The sequence below is a fragment of the Gymnoscopelus microlampas genome, assembly GCF_963454915.1.
Source record: "Gymnoscopelus microlampas genome assembly, chromosome: 16".
NCBI classification, from domain to species: domain Eukaryota; kingdom Metazoa; phylum Chordata; class Actinopteri; order Myctophiformes; family Myctophidae; genus Gymnoscopelus; species Gymnoscopelus microlampas.
The window spans coordinates 27,491,806-27,512,424 of record NC_139953.1 but is presented as its reverse complement, the minus strand read 5'-3'; the positions used below and the strand labels follow the sequence as shown (position 1 = coordinate 27,512,424).

General features: G+C 40.9%; 1 protein-coding gene across 1 annotated transcript in view; it reads left to right on the top strand.

Moving 5' to 3' along the window:
• Positions 1-3,357: 3,357 nt before the first annotated feature.
• The window catches only part of LOC311063219 (low density lipoprotein receptor adapter protein 1), a gene marked incomplete at its 3' end in the record, with an annotated part of 48,618 nt that continues 31,356 nt past the window's right edge, over positions 3,358-20,619 (top strand). Inside the window, exon 1 of the mRNA XM_084082505.1 lies at positions 3,358-3,483. Within this exon, the coding sequence (XP_083938631.1) occupies positions 3,399-3,483 (85 nt within the window). The 5' untranslated portion in view covers positions 3,358-3,398. The remainder of the gene's footprint in view (positions 3,484-20,619) is intronic.

Below are 20,619 nucleotides of genomic sequence, written 5' to 3'. Positions count from 1 at the left end.
AATAATCCTTTCTAAATGAACATGATTTCCTTCCTGGGTGTGAAATATAAATTTGTGAGATTAACTATTGTAGGCTGATGATCACACTTGACATGATAGCCCACACTGAGTTGTGGAGAGAACTTAAATAAAGATTTCACCATGAAGGACTTAAAACGATTATGTTTTGTGTCTGTGTGTAAGATGCTCTTCATTTTCTTCAGTTGAACCTCAGGTTTGCCACTGATGTTGCAAAATTGAATATGCACGCATTATTGCATATTTACAAACATTGCATGTGCAATTGATTTAAGTCTGTCAGAGAAATGTTTTGCCAATAACCAACATTCTATCATTTTACCATTTCTGTACACTACAGTGTGGGACATCATGTAGACCCATGCATACAGTAGACTTTGTAATAGCTGTTTTACATCAATAGAGGGCGCTAATAGACTGCAAATGTAGGACTCAACCATTGAGTTACATCAACCAGTATTTTCAAACCAGCTTTTCAATGGATCTTTCAAATAATTGAAAAATAAATAAATAAATAGATAGATAGATAGATAACAAAATAAATTGGCTCACAGGTGGAGACCGGTGAGACATAACCAGAATTATGCATACAGAAGCATTGGCCCACATTAACAGGTGATACAGCTGCATATTGCTTGAATTACACAACTATGCAATGTTGTTACCAATAATATAAGTATTAGCTTTGGAAGATGTTTCACAAAAACAGATTACAGGACCACTATCTAGTACACAATGATAAGAACGGTAAAGGAGGAGGACCAAGCTGAAGACAGGTATTTGTCATCATCACAATTTTATAGCCGAGAGTCCGAGACTATGTTTTTCACCCTGTCGGTCCGTCTGTGTGTCCGTCTGTCTGTAAAACAAAAGGAGACACAAAGGTAAATATGTAAAGTTCATCTGATTCATTATTATTTTGTGAACATGAACATATAGACAGACCTATTGTATGCAGGAAAATATGTTTCATGAGGAAGTTTGTGGGCACCTTTTAGCCTGGCTAGTGGAGATGTCAGTCGGTCAGACCACTTTGATCCCAGACAACATACTGGCTGGACTACCATTCCACAATTTGCTGTGCACCTCCGTGATCCAGAGAATGACCATTACTGATTTTGGTGACCCAATGACCTTTCCTTTAGTGCCACCATTATTCAAATTTCCACTTGTACCATTTAACCCCCAGACAATATATCTAAAAAACAACTGGATAGATAATCTATTTGCGTGTGCACCTTCATGCTGCTCAAACGATGGCCTGTCCTGATTTTGGCAACCCAATGGCCTTTCCTCTACCAACTTCAGCCCAAAGCCAAAGCTTCCACAAGACATCTCAAAATCGAATGGGCGGATTGCCATCCATGAAACCTGTTATGTGCATTCATCATGTCCCCCAGAGGATGACCCCTACGGCCTACGGACTTTGTGGACCCAATAGCTATAGCTTTAGCGCCACCCTTAGGCCAACATTCCCAATACAACCCCTAGTCTTGCTTAATGAGAAACAGGTTAGTGCTAATACCTCATTCATTTATGAACATTATTTCCTTCTAGGGCTAGTATGGAGAGCCACAAGGCATTATACAGTAGTATACAGTATGTAAAACCACTGAATAAGATAATGATGTAGGCCCAGCTTCCACATAGCTTAAACCAACAACTTTCGACTTAACCTGATAAGAATTGGTTTCATGGGGTGGTAGTAAATTGATGTTACCTTAATTGTATTTGGTAGCCCTTATTGTTGGGTGGGGGTGGTGGTGACCAATGACCATAATTATGGTAAAGTGCATTATACTGTGGATGAAGAATAATTTGCCCAAAAAGGAAGGGTGGGTGAAAGAGAGGGTAGTAGATGAGCACACATTGGAAGAGAAAGGATTGAATTAAATGTTAGATGTTAGTAGCCAATGTGCCAAGAGTGAGAGAAGGCTAGACAGAATGCAGACAGAATAGAAAGTGACTGTATCTGTATGTGTTTGTGAGAGATGCAGACAGAATGCAGTGTGAGATAGAGTGTGTCTTTCCACAAGTGTAGCTTAATTGGTTGGGTGGACTTGTGTGCAGTCAGTGCAAATAAATATGTGTGTGTAACAATGTATGCCCGTGGAGGCTGAATTGTGTATTCACACCGAGTTGAACTTTTAGGCTGAGGCCCTCAGGCGAAGCTTATAGTGAGGGATTGGAAGAGTGTGTGCAATGCATGACAGACGAATTACTGTGAGCGCTCGTGCTGTGTGCACACACACACACGCACACACACACACACACACACACACACACACACACACACACACACACACACACACACTCATGCTCACAGCTCTGCGGTATGGCTATACACAGGCATGTGGGCACTATGGACATCTGGGCACCATATTTTTGGGATGACTGGGCACCTGGAGAGGTGGGCACCAAAACCATCTGGGCACCTGGACGAGTGGGCACTTAGGGGTGGAGATAACTGGGCCCCTGGACGAGTGGGCACCGGTATAACTGGGCAATAGGGACATGTGGGTACTTACCACTTGTAGGGTGACAAGTGGGCACTTAGGGGTGGAGATAACTGTGCACCTGGACGAGTGGACACCTGAATTATGATTCGTGTCCACAAGTGTTTTCTATCTATCTATCTATCTATCTATCTATCTATCTATCTGGTACATTTTGATTATAATTACAAAACATGCATTAACTCCAGCCCTATTTAAAATGTGGCTGTTAGAAAATAGCCGATCTACAAGCTTGTACAGTAGGTCTCCTAAACTGTTCTCTTTATGACACAGGCAGGCTACTATACTGTTGACATTTCCACAAGATCAATAGCATCCCTCTTATATATATCATATATACGAGAGGGATACAGCAGTGCAGTATCTATAGCCACACCTCCCTAGCAAATTAATATAATAAGGCTTATTATGGGGATTCATTTTCTAGTGTAAAAAAGCGTTGACTTTAATAATTCTTTCTGCATCTGACATTTTTATTCCACGCTGACATTTCGCACAACAACACTCCACGACCCCTCCCTCGGTAATCGGACCGTTGAACCAACGGCAACACTTTTGAGGTGGGTGTGTGTATGATATGCGAAGGGAACGCCCTAAATGTGTGTGACTTGCCACCGATACATTATAACTCTATGCTTGCCACTCACTAACAACGGCAAGGGAAGAGCTGCGTGTTTACCCCATCAAATTATCAGTGAGTGCAGACTCCAGTTTCAGAGGGGAAAATACGGGGTTTGCACGGGAACTGGGAAGGAACTTGCTTCTCTGTCTTACCCATAATTCAGCGAACGCTACTTTCCTGTTTGTTGTCCACGGAGCACGGAGCACCCACCTGCCTACCACACACACCCCTTTATCAGCATCATGGATGCTTTGAAATCAGCTGGAAGAGCCATTATCAAGAGTCCCGGAGTTCCGCGGCACACATGGGGAACTTCAAAGCACGAAAGTAAGTGTCTCGAATTCTGTGGAATTGATGTAAAGGGGCTGCAAAGACAGACGCGACAGCTTTTTGAAAATGCAGTGAAATCGACCTCAGAGAGAACAGTACGACGATGCCTTTGGCTATGCTCTAGTACAGAGACCCAAACTAGTGAAAATAGCAGATCTACAAGCTCACAACGTGTTGCATATTGTGAGCTTGTAGATCTGCTATTTTCACTACTTCTTAAAATATATATTAATGGAATTTCTTAAAAAGATTTTAATGTATGAAGTTATTTTGAAAAAGTTTTTTTTTATAAAATAAACAAATATATATATACATATATTTTGCAATAATAAAAAAAATGGTAGGAAATAAAAAAGGGATATTTACTCGCGACCCATAAACATGGTTACGCGACCCACAAATGGGTCGCAACCCAGTATTTTGGAATCAATGCTCTAGTAGTATAAAGACTGGATAGTCAGTGTATTGTGTATTCTAACAAAACATAGCCTATTTTTCACAAGTTGGTTCACTGAATGTAAATGTGACACTTTAGGACTATTTTAAGTGAATATTTTCGTTATGTATTAAATATCCAGGAATAATTATAATAAAAACATTTCCTTCAATATTGTCTAACATTACATAGGCTAGTCTAGCAGTAGTGTTTAATCAAAAATATCTTGCACAATGAAATTATTTTAGAAAATATGTCAAAAACATGTGAAGGGATACTTTTGGCGACATTTGCATGAGGAAGTGTACAGGGCCTTTTTCTTGATGAATGAGACTTTAGAGAAAAGCTAGACTTGGATCAAGACTGTGACTATCATAGATGTATTTTTTATCTAGTCTGACCTTTGCTTTCGTAGATACGAAAGCAAAAGTCAGACTTGATAAAAAATACATCTATGATAGTCTTGATCCAAGGCTAGAGAAAGCCCATGTCACCTTGTCACATGTTCTGTGACAGATGGAGAGTGAGAGTGATGATATGTGGCCCATGGCAGGTCATGCTGTCTCTCTGGTGTGTGAAATGTTTTGAGGACTCAGTCCTCCTCCAAGGCAACAATTGCTGATATTTCCTACCGTATTATTTCCCTTGTGTGCAGACTTAAATGGATACTAGATAACAATAATCTCATCAGCCTTCTACTCGAAATGTTGAACCACACAAGGACATACAGTATGGTGTGCCACAATGGTGAAATTGAATGTGTCGTGGTATCAATCAAAAGATGGCTATTGTGGGAAACAAAGGAAAACCCCAACAGAATGCACCAGAAACCTTACAACTCGTTGTACAGTATATGTTTTACAGGGTACCCAATAATTTTGTCTCACCATGTTGTATTTCTGGCAAGGCATTCAACTGTCACCCTGAACAGCATTCACAAAACAGATTTTACAGGCATTAACATGGTCTTAGCTCTCCTCAGAGGAAATGTTCTACATTGATTATTGAATTTGAAAGTGAGCCTGCAGGGTTTAGACATGGCCTCTTTGGATATTTTATTTTTAATGAGGCCATCTGTCTTTGAATGCCTTACTTTTCTGAATTCAGAAACAAGATATCAGTGTGTTAAAGTGGCAAGCCATTTGGGATATTGGCAGATGGACTGAGTGGACTGATCTCAAGATGCTAATTTATGGCATCTGAGACATAGTTGAAATACTTTATTATCAACTTAACTCTCACCATTCACCGATGTCTTTGTATGATAGAAGAGAAGAGTAACTAATCAAGCTGCAGTAGGCAGCCTGGGAATTTGAAGGATATTTGACTGCCAAATTGTTTATCAGAGCCTATGTATGTGCTTTTATTTTCATTGTTGCAGGCACAACAGAAAGGGAGAAAGTAGCATTTGCCTATTAGAGCAGAATTCAACTGCATTATGGTGCCGTATGACAAAAACAATTTCTGTCTGAGAGCCGCCAGAGGTATCCGACTGGAAGCAATCTGAACGCAGCAGAGTCACAAACAGTGAAGCGACAGATTAGAGTGACAGCTAATGTCCACAAGCTAGTTAGCAGAAATTTGAACTGAGGACAGAAGAATCTGCTTGCCAGCATGTGGTGATGTGAATGCTGGCTGCCGCAGTGCAAACAAGTCTTAACATCTCGGCCACTTGCCAGACATCCACGTGTGATTTCAGTAGGAAGAAAGAAAATTGTGGTGGTGTTGTTTTTTTTTCTCCTCACACCTTGAATGTGCAGGAAAAGGATTTGTACTTTTGTAATGCATTTTCTTCTATGTTCTAACCCATTTTATTCAGGGCCCCAAACAGAGAAGTGGATAAATAGATTAACAATGTACGAGGCTTATACATTGCAGTAGTCGCCTAGGGGGAGTAATGACAGTTGACTGTGTGTGGTTTTCCAAAGCTCTATTGAGAGATGTATAGGAATCCGTGGCTTTGTTGTAGACCTGACAGATGACAGCACTGCTTAAAGAGATAATCGACGGCTGCAGTTCATGTTTAGATTATTAGGCATAGTGTCGTGACACTACTGAATAATTTCTGGAACTTGGAGGGCTTCCAAGTTAAACTGACCTTGTTAAAAGCTCATGTTGCTCCAGTCACAAGCTGTAGTTGGCATATGAGTCTAGGTATTATTCAGACCAATGACAAGGACATTTTAGGCTAAGTACCTTGTTGAATTATTCAAAACTGTACTTGGACACTGGGTCTGCAAACTCTGCCTTCACAGTCCTGCTCTCCTCTCAGATAATCACAGCATAGCTTAGTGTCCACATATCAACTGTCATGAAAGAATAAGATATATCATGGATACATCAATCCCGCATCTGCCAATAGTTCTATCACCATCATAAGTCCTTTCCATGTTAGTGTCGAGACAGCCTGTTTGGTCTAGACTAGTGCAAAAGATTGTTTTTCAAGGAGAGTTCTAGCTGAGAGAGTTGCACTATTGTTGTTTGTTGCACTATCTCTGCAGTAATAGGGCCACAACACAAATGGAGACAAACAATATAAGGGGAAAATGATCAAGAATCTCTGACTAAAAAGTAAATAACTAGACAAACTTTGACCACTTAAACCCTACTGTGTTGTACATCAAATAGCGAAAATAGATCTACAAGCTCTCGTTTTTACATGTTCCTGTTTTCGTAAAATGTTCGCCTATTTTCACCAAATGTTTGTCTGGTTTTGCTGAATGTTCGCGGCATCGCCTGTCATATGTGCTAGGGTTCACAAGGTTATAGAATAATGCAATGGGCAAGTGACAGATCAGTAAATCAGTAATGAGTGAGTGAGTGGATGAAATGGAATATAGTGAGGTCGGTGGGTGTTCAAGGTATGGTATGGTGGAAAATAAAGAAACAAAAAGCCAACAGGTCTCCGCCAGGTCAGGTACGTTATTGTGGCCTCCTGGTGGCGCTATAATAGGCCAATGTGAAAAGGGTGCCATTTCTTCTTAGGCCTTTCACGGCAATCGGACACTGCATTCATGATTTGAGGCATTTTGTTCCAAAAATGTGTTTTGCTAAATTAGACCTGCTGGTGGCGCTATAACAGGCCAATGTGAAATGGGTGGCATTTCTTCCTCTGCCTAGTGGGAATGTGCGTGTGAAATTCACGGAAATTGCAAGCTGCGTTCATGATTTGAGGCATTTTGTTCAAAACGGACCAATCCTGCAAACTTTGGAAGCCAACCTTAGCCAATCAGGATGGAATATGGGAAATCGGACAGATCCGGGTTGATCACATGACTATAGAGATACTGTGTACCAATTTGCATGACGTTTGGATAAAATCTGTAGGAGTAATGTCAAGAAATGTGTTTTGCACAAATCGGCCTCCTGGTGGCGCTATAACAGGCCCATGTGAAAAATTTGGGGCAGAGGTTCTGAATTGGCATCCAGGGAGTGTGTGTGCACAGTTTCGCAGCGAGTGGGGATTAGCTGGTAACACACGGACAGGACACACACACACACACACACACACACACACGGACGGACGGACGGACGGACGGACGGACGGACGGACAGGGGGTAAAACATACTCTCTCGCCATGCCTTTCCGCCTGGCGGAGACAATAAAAGGACGGTGAGCAAATTTGGGCTATAGGGCAGGTAAAACCAGGCCAGCTGGCCTGAATCATCCTGATGGTTGGAGCTACTGCACCACCCACCAGGCAGCCTACCTGCTTAAACACAGAACAAGGGTAAGACAAACAAGCCAGGGCCATCACAGCAGCTAGTGTAACTCTATCAGCTACTGTATGTGGACTACCACCTCCCACTAGCAGTAATAAGGCTTAGGAGAGATTTCCTCTCATGTAACACGGGAAAATCAGGCTTTGAATGTACCTCCGGCACATAAGATAACCGTTGCCAGTTAATCTTGTATGCAAGTCCAAGTAAAGGCAGGTTTAATTTCCTCAGCCAACAGAACAAGTACATGCACAGCACTCCCCCATGCTGCTCTTGTTGGCCCGTTGTCATCTGTTAGGGTCACAGCAACAGTATGGGAAGGACAGAAAAGGACACACAGCATGTGCCTATAGTGTAAGCTATCGTTTTGTATCACCCTGGTGGCAGTACCAGCCTTTCTGTAGCCCATTTTAGCCCACTAGTAGTCTTTTTCAATTTTTCAAAAGGCTGTAAAGTGTTAGTGTTATGATATCAAAGCCATGCAAATGATAAAAACTAGCTCCATTATTTCCATACAATAATGTTGCAATGAACAACTGAAGTGCACTCGTATTATATTCTCATAATTTATTGCCTGGAGTGAGACATCATGCTATGCACTGCAACTACAGTAGATAGTTCAATTAATCTGGCCACAGGACTGCTGATTCAAAAGTGTTAAGATCTGCAGTAGTCTGGAAGAAACGGTAAAGTAAAACCGGAAACCTTGGATCTGGATCCAGTGCTATTATTTTAGTCACAAGCTCTTGTTACTTTTCAATGGTTAAATATTCATAAAACCCACAGACAGACTTAACCACTTTCAACCTGGCGTACCTATTTTGGGAATGTCATTATAGGTGAAAGTTTTCAATGTTTAAAATCTTTCTAAATATTAAAAAAAATGCTGATCTACAAGCTCACGATGCACCGTATCACAATGCATTGTGAGCTTCTAGATCTAGTGACTTTCGCTGTATTTGCTTGACAACATTTGTAAAATATTTTGAATTTGAAATATGGAGATGCAAGGTTTCTGAATGACTGTATTGATATCCTTTTGTTCTATTAAAGCTGACAGGGCCATGACTGAGTGACATCATGCAAGACACAGTGATGTCAGTTGCTTCTGCCCCCTCAAGGAACAATTATCTCCCGGTGTCTCATTAAGACAGAAACTCATGAGTCAGGGAAATGCCATTGAGAAGGAGGAATGGTAAATGATGTGATTAGAGTGAAAACGTGGGCCAGTGATGAAGGGAATGTCAGTGAGGGATGATTGTTCAATGTTCATCAAATCGTAGGATAATTCTTGGAGCGTGATGAATAAGAGTGTGACTTGGTTGTTGGGGGCAGATGTGTTGCTTGGATTTGCATTATGAGGCATCATTTGAGTGTCATCAGTGCAGCTTTGTATGTAGCGCTTTCATTGCCTAGTTCAGACCAAACATTTGCAAGCCATTTTTAATCAGAATTATTTGTAGTCGTACTATGGTGTAATGTGCCGAAAATAGCCATCAAGTTTGCAATGTGTCCCATGCATGACGTGTTGTGAGCTTGTAGATCTGGTATGTTCTGTGCATGACAACATTGTAGTACGGACTAGAGCATACATTAAGCATTAGAATGTTGCAGAGACAAATTGCAGCGGTCTGAATTACCCTTAAAACAGGATTTTTGCAGAAGCTAAATGTGAGCCAAGGATTGGTTTAGGTGGTTTTAGGGGAACATCTGCAACAGTATTTAAAAAACAGTGTTATTGCATGCATTATTATTATTGCAGTCTTATTGCATGGAAATACAACATTGCTTTCAGGAGGGATGTCCCTGATGGCCTGATATAATAAGCCATTGAAGGAAATCTTACATAGCATAGGCGTGCAAAAATCTATTCAGCCCTTTTATTGATTGACACACTTGCTTACTCACAGTTGAGAGTAATAATAAGAGGAAAATGATGGAGAAAAAAACGGGTGTTACTATATCAATCTATATACAGTACTACATTGTCTTTCCAGCCCATACTGTGAGCCCTATATACTGTAGTTGCTGTCGGGCAGAAAACATGTATCTCTATGTTTCATGTTTTTTAATAAATCAATGTCCCATTTTATACATTGTAGTATGACAGTGTCACCAAAAGCAGCATAAATAGCCGATCTACTGTACAAGCTCATAAGCTTGTAAATGTGTTCTTTTTCTAAACTATTGGCTGGCTCATATGTTGACATGCCGAAAATAGGGATGCCAGGTTGTCTATCTCTAGGTTTCATAACTATTCAACCAATTAAAATTATTAACACGCTTGTAACTAAATTATAACTACTATGGATCTTTTTAAATTTTCCTTTTTTCCATTTCATGAAAAGTAACGGTTTTAGACATACAATGTTTCTGCCTGACAGTGATGATATGGTCTCTGTGAAAGGGCTGATGTTGCATCCTGCACATAAGCATATGCCCTACCAACCAACCCCTCTTCAATTCAGTAATGCACTCCATCTTTTCTTCATGAGAAAACGTTATCAGAGAATTGCCTTTTATGAGGGAAAATACGTTCAAAGCAATGGAATATTGTCCTCATTGTGCCATAAAATAAATTACATTAAGCTACTCTTTCCAAAAGTTGATTACAATAATTCATCCATAATCCACTTCAGTGAAAGTAGAATTACTGACTTAAGAATGTAAAAAAAAAACTACCAGAAAACGCTACTTAATTACAATAATAAGTCAGAGTACTTATAAAGCCATAACATCAAATATGTACTATATACAGTACACACATTTACGGGACATGCTACCTAGACTGCAACCTGCATAATTCATGTTCACAGCCTTAACATTCATGACATTGAGTTGATGGGAGAGATTAGTGGGGAAAGTGTTCTGACTAATGAGCTTTCATAGAAGGTGCTTTGAGGGAAGTAGTAGGCTACCTGCCAAGTGGAGCCTTCGAGGAATCATATTTCAAAGGTAGTTGCCAATTTTGAAAGATGTGGCCTGGCCCAGGAAAGTGCTGATATATTTATACCTATTCAAACTGTGAATCACTGAGGCACAACCCAAGATTATGTGTCAGGACGAAGTGATGATAATCAATCAAGAGATATGAAGTAATGTTTCAAATAACATTCAATTTGTAATTAATTATGTTCAGCTGTTCCACCTTTAACAGTACACAGTAAAGCCATTTTACACTTCCAGAGTTAAATTAAACCGCTTTCAACCTGGCATCCGTATTTTGGGGTAAATTTACAATCACAATGCGGCATGCTGTGAGCTTGTAGATCTGCTATTTTTGGAGAGATTTGGTGTTGATGGAAAAAAGGAGGGGGCCTAGTACAGCCCGGGGACTCCGTTCAAGGGGTTTAAGTGGTTAAAGTCCACGCTGGGGAAGGCATAATTACAGAAGCACGTCTGCATGAGTTCCAGACCTTTAGACTCCCTTCAGCTCACCCAGAACAGAACTTTGTCTCTGATTAGTTGGATTATCGTCAAAGAGCTGCTATGCCCCATGTGACTGCTCTTTGTGAAGATTGTCTCATTCTCAGCCTCTTCTTCAACTCTACTCTTCATTTACACAGCTGGATGTGTGGAGCCTTGTCCTTTACATTTACAGTGATGTTGCCTTTTTTTGTTTTTAATTAAACTTTGAAAGTGTAAAAAATTGACAGATATAGGTCAATTTCAACGCTTTCTGAGTACAAATGGCTGATTTTACTGGGAAGGACTTCTCAGTTGCTACAAGATTATGTCTATGACTTTAGGTTTTATATCTAATTATACTGTAAGTGTTTTTCACCATTGCCTAGCCCACGGTGTTGCTGTCCATGGTGCTGTAATAGCGTCTCTATCTCTCTCTTTCTCTCTATCATTCTGTGTTTCTGTTTGTAATGTATTTGGGTCCCAATGGAAATATTGCAGGAGCAGACTGTACTTAAACTTTGCTGCGGGCGGGAGCAGGCATCAAAGTGGTCATAAAACCAGAAGGAGCAGGGCTAAGAAAACAGTCCCATGCAGGGTTGGAGTAGCAAGCCTCTACTACTTCAAACTATGGCCTATTTTTTTAATCATTACCCACTGTTTTGCCATAATTGGCTCCAAATAACCCACTGTTCTTCCGTGAATGTGGTTCCAGGGTAGGGTTGGGCGATTAACCTAAAAATATATCGAAACCAAAATTTAGAACCTCGAACCGACTTAATGTTGCTCATGTAGTTTAATCAATTAATTTATTTTGAGTGATATTTTTTTTAAATATATCAACATATCAAAAAAAAATATTATAATCGACTAAATTGATGAATCTTATTAACTGTATTATACAGTACTTCGTTGCACAATGGTGCCGTGCAAAAATAGTGAAAATAGCTGATCTACAGTCTCACAGCGTGTTCATTAATCATAATCGATAATCGATAATTAATCAAAAGTTTAAAATAATCTTTTTGATTTGAAGTCCTGTCACCTAGCCTTACTCCAGGGGTATAACCCACCGTCCTGCAGTGACTATGGCTCCAGGGGAATAATCCACCTTCCTGCCCAGAATATGGCCTGGAGGTATAACCCACTGTCCTGCCATGACACTGACTCATAGTTTTTTGGTAATGTCCTGACCGATTTTTCTTTCTTTCTCCCCCCCCCCCTCCTCCCTCTTGGGCACGCACACACACACAGTTCATATATATTTAAATTTCTTTCTTAAATAAAATAATTCAATAAAACCCCCACAGGAATTGAGACATTCTTTCAGGCACTGGTGTGGGTTTAATCCTGATCAAAGCCTTGAGACGGCCGATCTGTCTCGCATTTCATGGTTATGCTTTGTGTATTAATATCCCTTAAAATCTCATGTGCCAAGGAGACAGTACAATTTCCATTATTCCTTCCCTGAGGGTTATGAATAATAGAATAATATATTTTGTTAAAGTAAGAGTCCTATTCGAAACAAAGAAAATCTGCTATTTTCCACTACTTTTGTGTGACACTCTTATATTATGAAGTAGTGCTTTAATTTACGCAAAAACATAGAAATCTGAAACTTGGGAGATACAAGGTTTCTGCCCGACAGTATTTAAAAACAACAGGAAAGTGCTTTCCAGTTGATGCACAGTTTACTTTTTAGATTAAGTCTGAAAGATTTAGGCTAGCCCATGGGTGTGAGTAACAATGGCTGGATTTAATTCCCAGTGGTTAAGTTGAACCTTAGTTCTTTTGCTCAAATATATCCTCTTCTAATAAAGTATTTGACAATGTATAAGAGATTAGAATCAGTTTGTTTTTCACTAGCTTGCTTTATACTTTCTGTATTTTTGTGTACCAGCTTCCTCCAAAGCATTACATTTATTTTCTGCAACGTGGCACCCTACACATATCGATTAGAAAGCCTCAGCCGCCTGTTATTAAAACTGTTGCACATCATATTCTGCTCTTGGCTTTGACACTAAAGTGATTTTTTCCGAATATTGATTTTCTGTGTGTGGGGCTTGACAGTTGTGTGAAGGCAAGCTACAGTGTATTCCCATATGATGTGAATGGCCTCTTGTAAAGTGTCTAGTTTAGCCTACATCAGTACATTTTGTCTTTAATATCTAGGCCAAAATATGTCATTCTCAGTTGGTGTAATAAAAATGGTTAAGAGTGTGTGTGATTATATACATAAATTGACTACAGTAGCTACAGTGCAAGGTTCAAGCAGGAACAGAATAGAAACTGTAGTGCACCTAAAAACAGTATTTGATGCAGTTCCATCTGCACTTACTTATATTTTAGCCACTTAAGCCCTGTTTTATACCCAAGTGTTTTAAACCTTGTGTCGTGTAAAAATAGCGAATATGCAATATAGATTGTTTTTGTTGGTGAAATTATTACATTTATTTTTTTATGACATACCTAAAATAGCGAGGTTGAAAGTGGTTAATACAGTACATCAAAGAAACCAACTCCCCCACTGTCACTCAGAGTTCAGCTTTCACCTAGGCCAGTGGTTCTCAACCAGTGGTCCGGGGACCACCAGTGGTTCTTGAGGGGGTTCCAGGTGGTCCCCAGCTAAATGATGGAGAGTTCGTAACCAAATGGACCCTTATACTCTTATAGATCTTTAACTCTTGAGAGTAAAATGATTGTTAAACACCTGCATTACCTAATTAAAGAATTGTTATTTTGATCAATACAGCATGGAATTGTGAACAAAATCGTATCCAACGATAACAAAATATTCTACGTTTAAGGTCTTTTAGAGGCTAAATCCCATTAAACGGTGGTCCGTGGCTCAAATGCCGAATAAATAATGGACCTTGATATGAAAAGGGTTGAAAACCACTGACCTAGGCCATGTTCTTATAATGGGCAACATATTGGGGAACTGTCTTGATGATATTGTGCAACACATGTGCAACACATGTGCAACACACTGTGCAACACAACTCAGATATGGAGCCACTGCTGGGGTGGCAGTGGCTCGAGGGGGGGTAGAGCATAGATATAGAAACCTAGATACCTCATTGGCCTCTGCAGTTAGTTCGAGCGACTGGTATCGCGGTCCCCATTTTAGAGGAGGAAAGCTACCATTCAAAGTGACTACTGGCCAATCACAGTGCGTTGACTACTGGCCAATCACAGCGCATCTAACTGACTTTTGCTGCGCGGCAGCCTCTTACGAAAAGACCCGCCCCCACCTGCCTTTGATTGGACTACCGAACGCCCCACTTCTGTGACACACGCGGAAGCTTTCCTCCTCTAAAATGACGCCCGAGATACGAATGCCTCAGAGCCGAAGGAGGCGTCTACCTTATGTCTATGGGGTAGAGTGGCCTCTTGGGAATCGGAAGGTTCCCAGTTCAGTGAACCCCTAACTGCTCCCAATGAGCAGCTTGATGCCTTGCATGGTGTTCTCCGCCGTTGGTGTGTGAATGTACTGTAATAATAATAGAAAATAAACAAGGGCATAAAAATAGCAAGGGAAAATCCAAACAACATAAGACCCTTCTAGGGGTAAAAAGTATGAATGTACAGTACTAGAGGTAGGGCGCCCGGCCCGCTAGGCGCGCACGGGGGGGGGGGGCGCAGGCAACTGGACAGTAATGTATGGCGACGCATTGTGGGCTTTTAGATCTGCTATTTTCAAATGGCTGAAAAGTATATAGGCTGAAGTGGTTAATAATGTATATGTGTTGAAATAATAATCAAAATCTACAAAGTAGATATTGTAGCCCTATTATACATTAGTATGATGTACACGTTCATTGCAACAGGTCTCTCTGTCTCTCTCTCTCTCTCTCTGTGTGGAGGGAGCATGGTCGAGTGAGCATGAGTTCGTATTGAGAGAGAGAGTGGACAATGTTGCCATGTCCGTTAATTGTAAGCGACTTTGAGTGAGGAGGAATGGAGGCAAATGGAGGAAAATTCACAGAGCGCATTGCTTATTTCTCACGCGCAACCTGGCAACGTTGTTTCTCCGTGAATACTGTGGCGTTGTTGATAATGTTGTCTTTGGGATGTACATGGCACGTGAATGACGGACATATTACCGTGAGTGTGGGACATGACTAAAGTGAAAGCAGCGGCGCGGGTTGAAGCGAAGTGGTCGCGTGTGTTGTTGTTGTGGGGAGATTTCAATGGCGGCTGCGTCGGTGGTCGGTGCTCACGCTACAAAATGGTGTACCCGTGATGTTGTCCGGCTCGCGGTGTTTCGGTGTCGCTCGGCGGTGGTCGGCGGTGACGCTAGGGAACAACATGGTCGACCGTAATGTTGTGAGTTTGTGCTGGCCGCAATTAATTATGCTCCGAGGAGGCAAATGTGTGGTGAGCCATGAAAAGTAGCCTACTGCACCCGTGAATTAATTGCGTGCGTTGTGGCTTGTGTTGTTAGTGACATGTGATATGTTGTTGTTGTGTTTACTGCGAAACAATGACATGGGGAAATTATGACTTTTCATCTTTCCAATGTATTATAGGATGGGTGAATGTAATATATTGTAAAGCACTTTTAAAGGTGCTGTAAATGCACCACTTATCATTTAACACTTGCTTGATGGAAAAGGAAGACTGTCCATTTATCTTGGATGCTCTATTCTGCAAGCACCCTCTTTCTTTCTGGTTCTGGTCTCATATGCTTTCAAAATGTGCAAACTCTGAAGTGTTCTTCAACAGAGTTAGGATCCCAGGCCTGAAGTGAATTATGCAACACCAGCAGGAAACTGAGACATCCTATCTCGGGGAGAGCTGCTAGCTCATACTGCTGTAGTAACTATGAGCGTTCATTCCACACACACGCACACGCAAGCAAGCACAAATGCACACACACAAGAGACGCACAAACGATGCAAACGCACCACATTTTAGCTTCCTTTGAAGGATGCAAATAGATGTCCTGACGTTTTGACGGCCCGGGCTTCCTTCTGAGTTTGATGTCTGTGGCAGCTGTTTGTGAAAAAGGATGTGCTGTCAGTCCATTGTAAGGCTCTTTTAAGAGGATTATCCTTTTGTTCTCTTTATCAATTAAGTGTGTGCGTGTGTCTTTGTCAGAGGCTGCGAAAAACCGAGAGAGAGAGTTCAGGGAGTGTGGAAGCCTTTCTCTGTTCTGGCTACAGTACATCACCCGCAGGTTGTTCCTTCCATTGGCAGGTGGGATACTATCACTGTCTCATGTTCTCTTGAAATTACAAACACTCCCCTACCATCTCTGACGTGCCAGGGCTCCGCCTGCGCACTGAAAACTACGCTTCAACATAGCCTCTCACTTTCAAAAGAAATAATGTTGGGGGCCATGTACTTTATGGTTTGGCATTATGCAGTATACTTATGTATATGCTTTTCTAAGTATGGTTTGGTCTGATACTGTAAGTTTGGTCTGATACTGTAAGCCACAGGGGCCATGTCATTAGCAAAAAAAAATATTAAACAATTTTATTTAAAAAAAAAAAATGTCTAGGCGTGAGTACTAGTGATATCTACAGATAGTGTTCAATTGAATAATATACTATATACTGTCATGCACTAGGGTTTACGTGGCAAAATAATGAGTCCACACATTTTAAGTTATATTTATTTGACTAAAACTAAAGAAATGAGGCAATAAACAAAGGGAATGGAATGAGGTGGGAATAAGTCAGTAGTCAGTCATGTATGCAGTGTGTGAATGTGGAGTGTGTGAGTGTTGTATAAAAAGGTGCAAACCTAAACAAAAAGGGTTAAGCCCACTCAGGCCAGGTAGCACCCAAGACAGAACCTGCCTCTGGAGAGGAAATGGAGTGAGTGAGGGATTTCGATCAGAGGTCCTTCCTTATTTTCACTCCCCCAAACCCATAACCCCAGCTGTACCAAGTTGGCCTGACGGCCTGTTCCACTCTGGCAATCACCAAGGATGCCCGCTAGCCAACAGTGAGGCCGAGGGGCAGGACGGTCATAATACAGACATAAGACATCCTATCGTTGTATACAGTACATCTATCTATAAATTGGTGTAAATCTCTGTGTCTTTCACGCGCCTATCTCAAGAACCGTCTGACCGATCTACTTCAAACTTGGCGTGCGTATCGCAGAGCTGCAGAGGGAGTTGTGTGCTGAGTGTGACCTCGGTTGGATCAGCGATTCTCCACAGATATCTATCTATAAATCCACAAATCCTCATAAGGAGGTTATCTATAAATTCATACATCTCTGTATCTGTCTGTCTGTGTCCCTTTTATGCCATATATGGAGATTGCTGATGTCATCAATATGACGTCACATACAATGTATATTTTGACAATGTGTACAATGGGTACCACCGGATACAATGGGTATTCGCACAACGGGTACAGTGGGTATTGCAAAAGTGGAGGTGCATGCGTTCACATTGCACATAGTTCCCAATGGCCATCACCCTAGTCCTTTTCTATAAATTCATGAAATCTCTGTGTGTGTGCCAGTCAGCGTGTCTATCTGTCCTTTGCGCATCTCGGGTACCGCCCGACCAATCGGCCCGACCAACGGCCCAAGGGAGTGTGGTGCATGGAGTGAAGTCGGTTGGATCGGCACTTGTCCAGAGCTGATGATCCGACTGATATGTCCATATATACTGTAGTAGGCATAGATCTAGTTGTCCAAAATGTCGATCTGACGGCTATGTCCATATTGGGCATATGATGACATTAGGGATCTCCATAAAAGGGACACAGGCCGACAGACAGACAGATGAGATCTCTCCATATATGGGCATCAAGGTTACACAGACAGACAAGTACAACGGGGTATTACATAACCGGAGGGGAGATATGCACACCGGGTTTGAAATCGATCGGTAGGGGGGTTCTCGAGATGTGTGAACAGATACAAACACTGAAACGCACGCACACATATTTTGTGAATTTATAGGGATAATACATTTACAAATTATTAAAAAAAACTGCGCTTCTCAATCATTTGATTAATCAAAAAAGTAAGCCTTGCAGCCCTTATCTTACTGTCTTCTTTACGGTTTGATGTTGAATACATGAATGAATGGATACCATTTTAATTTATTTCTGTAATCATCTTGACACTAGTAATCACGTAGCCGAGTTCGTTTTTTACTCTGACCGACGGGGGGGGGGGGTTGTGCCTCAGCGTGAACCAAATAACTGAACAGATGGGCGGTTTTCAAAAAACTTGGTGGAATGACAAATAGGTTGCCCCAAAGAGATGATTAACTTTTGGGTCTCAAAGGTCAAGGTCACAATCAAGGTCAAGTGGATTTACAAAAAACTTGATGGGAATAATCAGAAAGTTGCCGCAAAGAGATTACTGACTCTTGACTGAAAAGGGTCAAAGGTCAAGGTAACCATCAAAGTCATGATCAAATTACCTACATGGGCCATAGCTTAGTGTAACACAATGTTTGTTGGTGCAGGCAGGGTTTGCACCTTGGATAATTGGAATCCTTCTGGAATCTGTTTTTCTTTTCTTTAATGATTTTATTAATTACATACAGTATTTGATGTTTAATGGGATTTGAATCTTAAGTGCTAAATGTTTTGGTTGAATGTGACATCTGCACGGCCAGCATCACACAGTCCTATCTAGGGGTGCAACAGTTAATCGAAGAAATATATATATATATATTTTTTTTTAATAAAATGAAAAAAGGAAAACTAGCCGTCTTACAAGCTCACCACCCGTCGCATCCGGCTCAGATCGGCTATTTTGTACCACACTGTTGTACGACAAAGGAAAAGTGACAGGAAAAAAACATGTAAACCAAATGCGTAAAATCTAAAAAACACATTGATTTATTATTTGATTCAATTAAATCTAAAAAGTAATCGATAGAACATAATCAATAGTTGCAGCCCTAGTTGTATCTTTTATGTTTCAAGTCATTTCCTATACCACATGTGGCTTAGCTCCAACACTGCTCAGTGGTAACCCCTCCATTATCATTCACACTCCAGAGACCAGAGGATCAGAAGCTGAGGCATCCGGCTGTGTCAGACTAGCATCCATCAATCAGTTGGAGGGGTCTAAGGAGCTGTATGCATTAGAGGGGATTCCCACGGGAAACCCTCATCTATTAACCCTTTTAGACCGGGAAAGAATCTGTGTCATTTTTAGATTTCTTTGGCTATTCAAAAATATCAGATCTACAAGCTCATAGCGCGGCACTCGGAGCTTGTAGATCTGCTATTTTTTTTTTAAATCGTGGAAAATGTGTGTAAATCTTTGAATATGTATTTTTGAAAGTGAACATTTTTAACTCTGTTACAAGTTCTGGGGGTTCCTGGAACAAAGTATTTTGAGATGGGGGTCCACGGCCAGATACATAAAAAAAACAACCCAAAAAACGTTAAGATTTAGAAGACATTTTGTAGAATCCCCAAAAGCAAAGATTTGAGTTACAAATGTTCGCTTTAAAAATATATATATATTCAAAGATTTGCACAGATTTTCACGATAAAAAAAATAGATCTACAAGCTCGTAGCTTGAGCTTGTAGATCTGCTATTTTTGAATAGTCCCAAGAAATCTAGAATGACACAGATGCGTTCCCGGTCTTAATGGGTTAAAGGGGCACGAAGACACACTCTCTGAAATGAGATCAGCAGCTCTTGAAAGAGCTCCGCTCTCTATTTTGGTGTGATAATGGCTGAGAGAGCTAATGGCTGTCCCAGGTTATTTTCATGAGTAACAAACTTGACAACACAGGAAGTTTCAATTGCAGAGGCCCAGCGTTGCCTTTTTTATTTGAGTTTTTCTTACATTCTTTCCCTTTTTAAATTAACACAATTTCAGTCTATTCATTCATGAATGGAAGTCTCTAATTGATTGAAAGAACTATTTATATACTTGATGAAGATGTGGAGATGAAAGCCAACAGAAGGGGGGTGGGGGCTCCGTGTCAGTAGAGAGAAAAACATCCACTATTTGAATTGCTAATGAAAACCGTTCCTCCACGTTCCTGAAGGATTACGCTTTATGAATAAATATCCGCAAGGAAAGATTCCCCCCCAGTGTGGAAGCTTCTGCATTGTTAATGTGGAAATATTGTTCTCGCACAATTCTGACAAGTCTGCCACTTCCTCTGGTGCACCATAAGGCCCACCCATCATGTAGGTGTTGAAGAACCCCCCTACCAAGTATTATCTCCTCACACTCACAGTAGGATTTGTCTCAGTGGTGACAGACAATAAAGTGATCATGTCAGCAGATTTGAGACCCGGGGCGGTTTAGAAACGTTTGAAGTGACTTAATTATAGAGCAAATATACACACAGATCATTGGGCAGAAAAATGTGCCTTGGTTAGGCACAATTTCCACCAAATGCCTCTTGAGGCCTTTCTTGCTGCTTGCAGTAGTGAATTATATTGTGTATCACTTCTGTTGCTAAATTACGAGGGAAGACCTTGCTGGTCTATGAGTAAGTAGTCCAGAAATAAACTAGAAGGACCATATACCTGAACCTCTGAAATAAGCCATTTCCACTTCCAGCTGAGATTTTACTGATTTTGACCTTGTCCTATCTTGTGACCTTGATCTTTC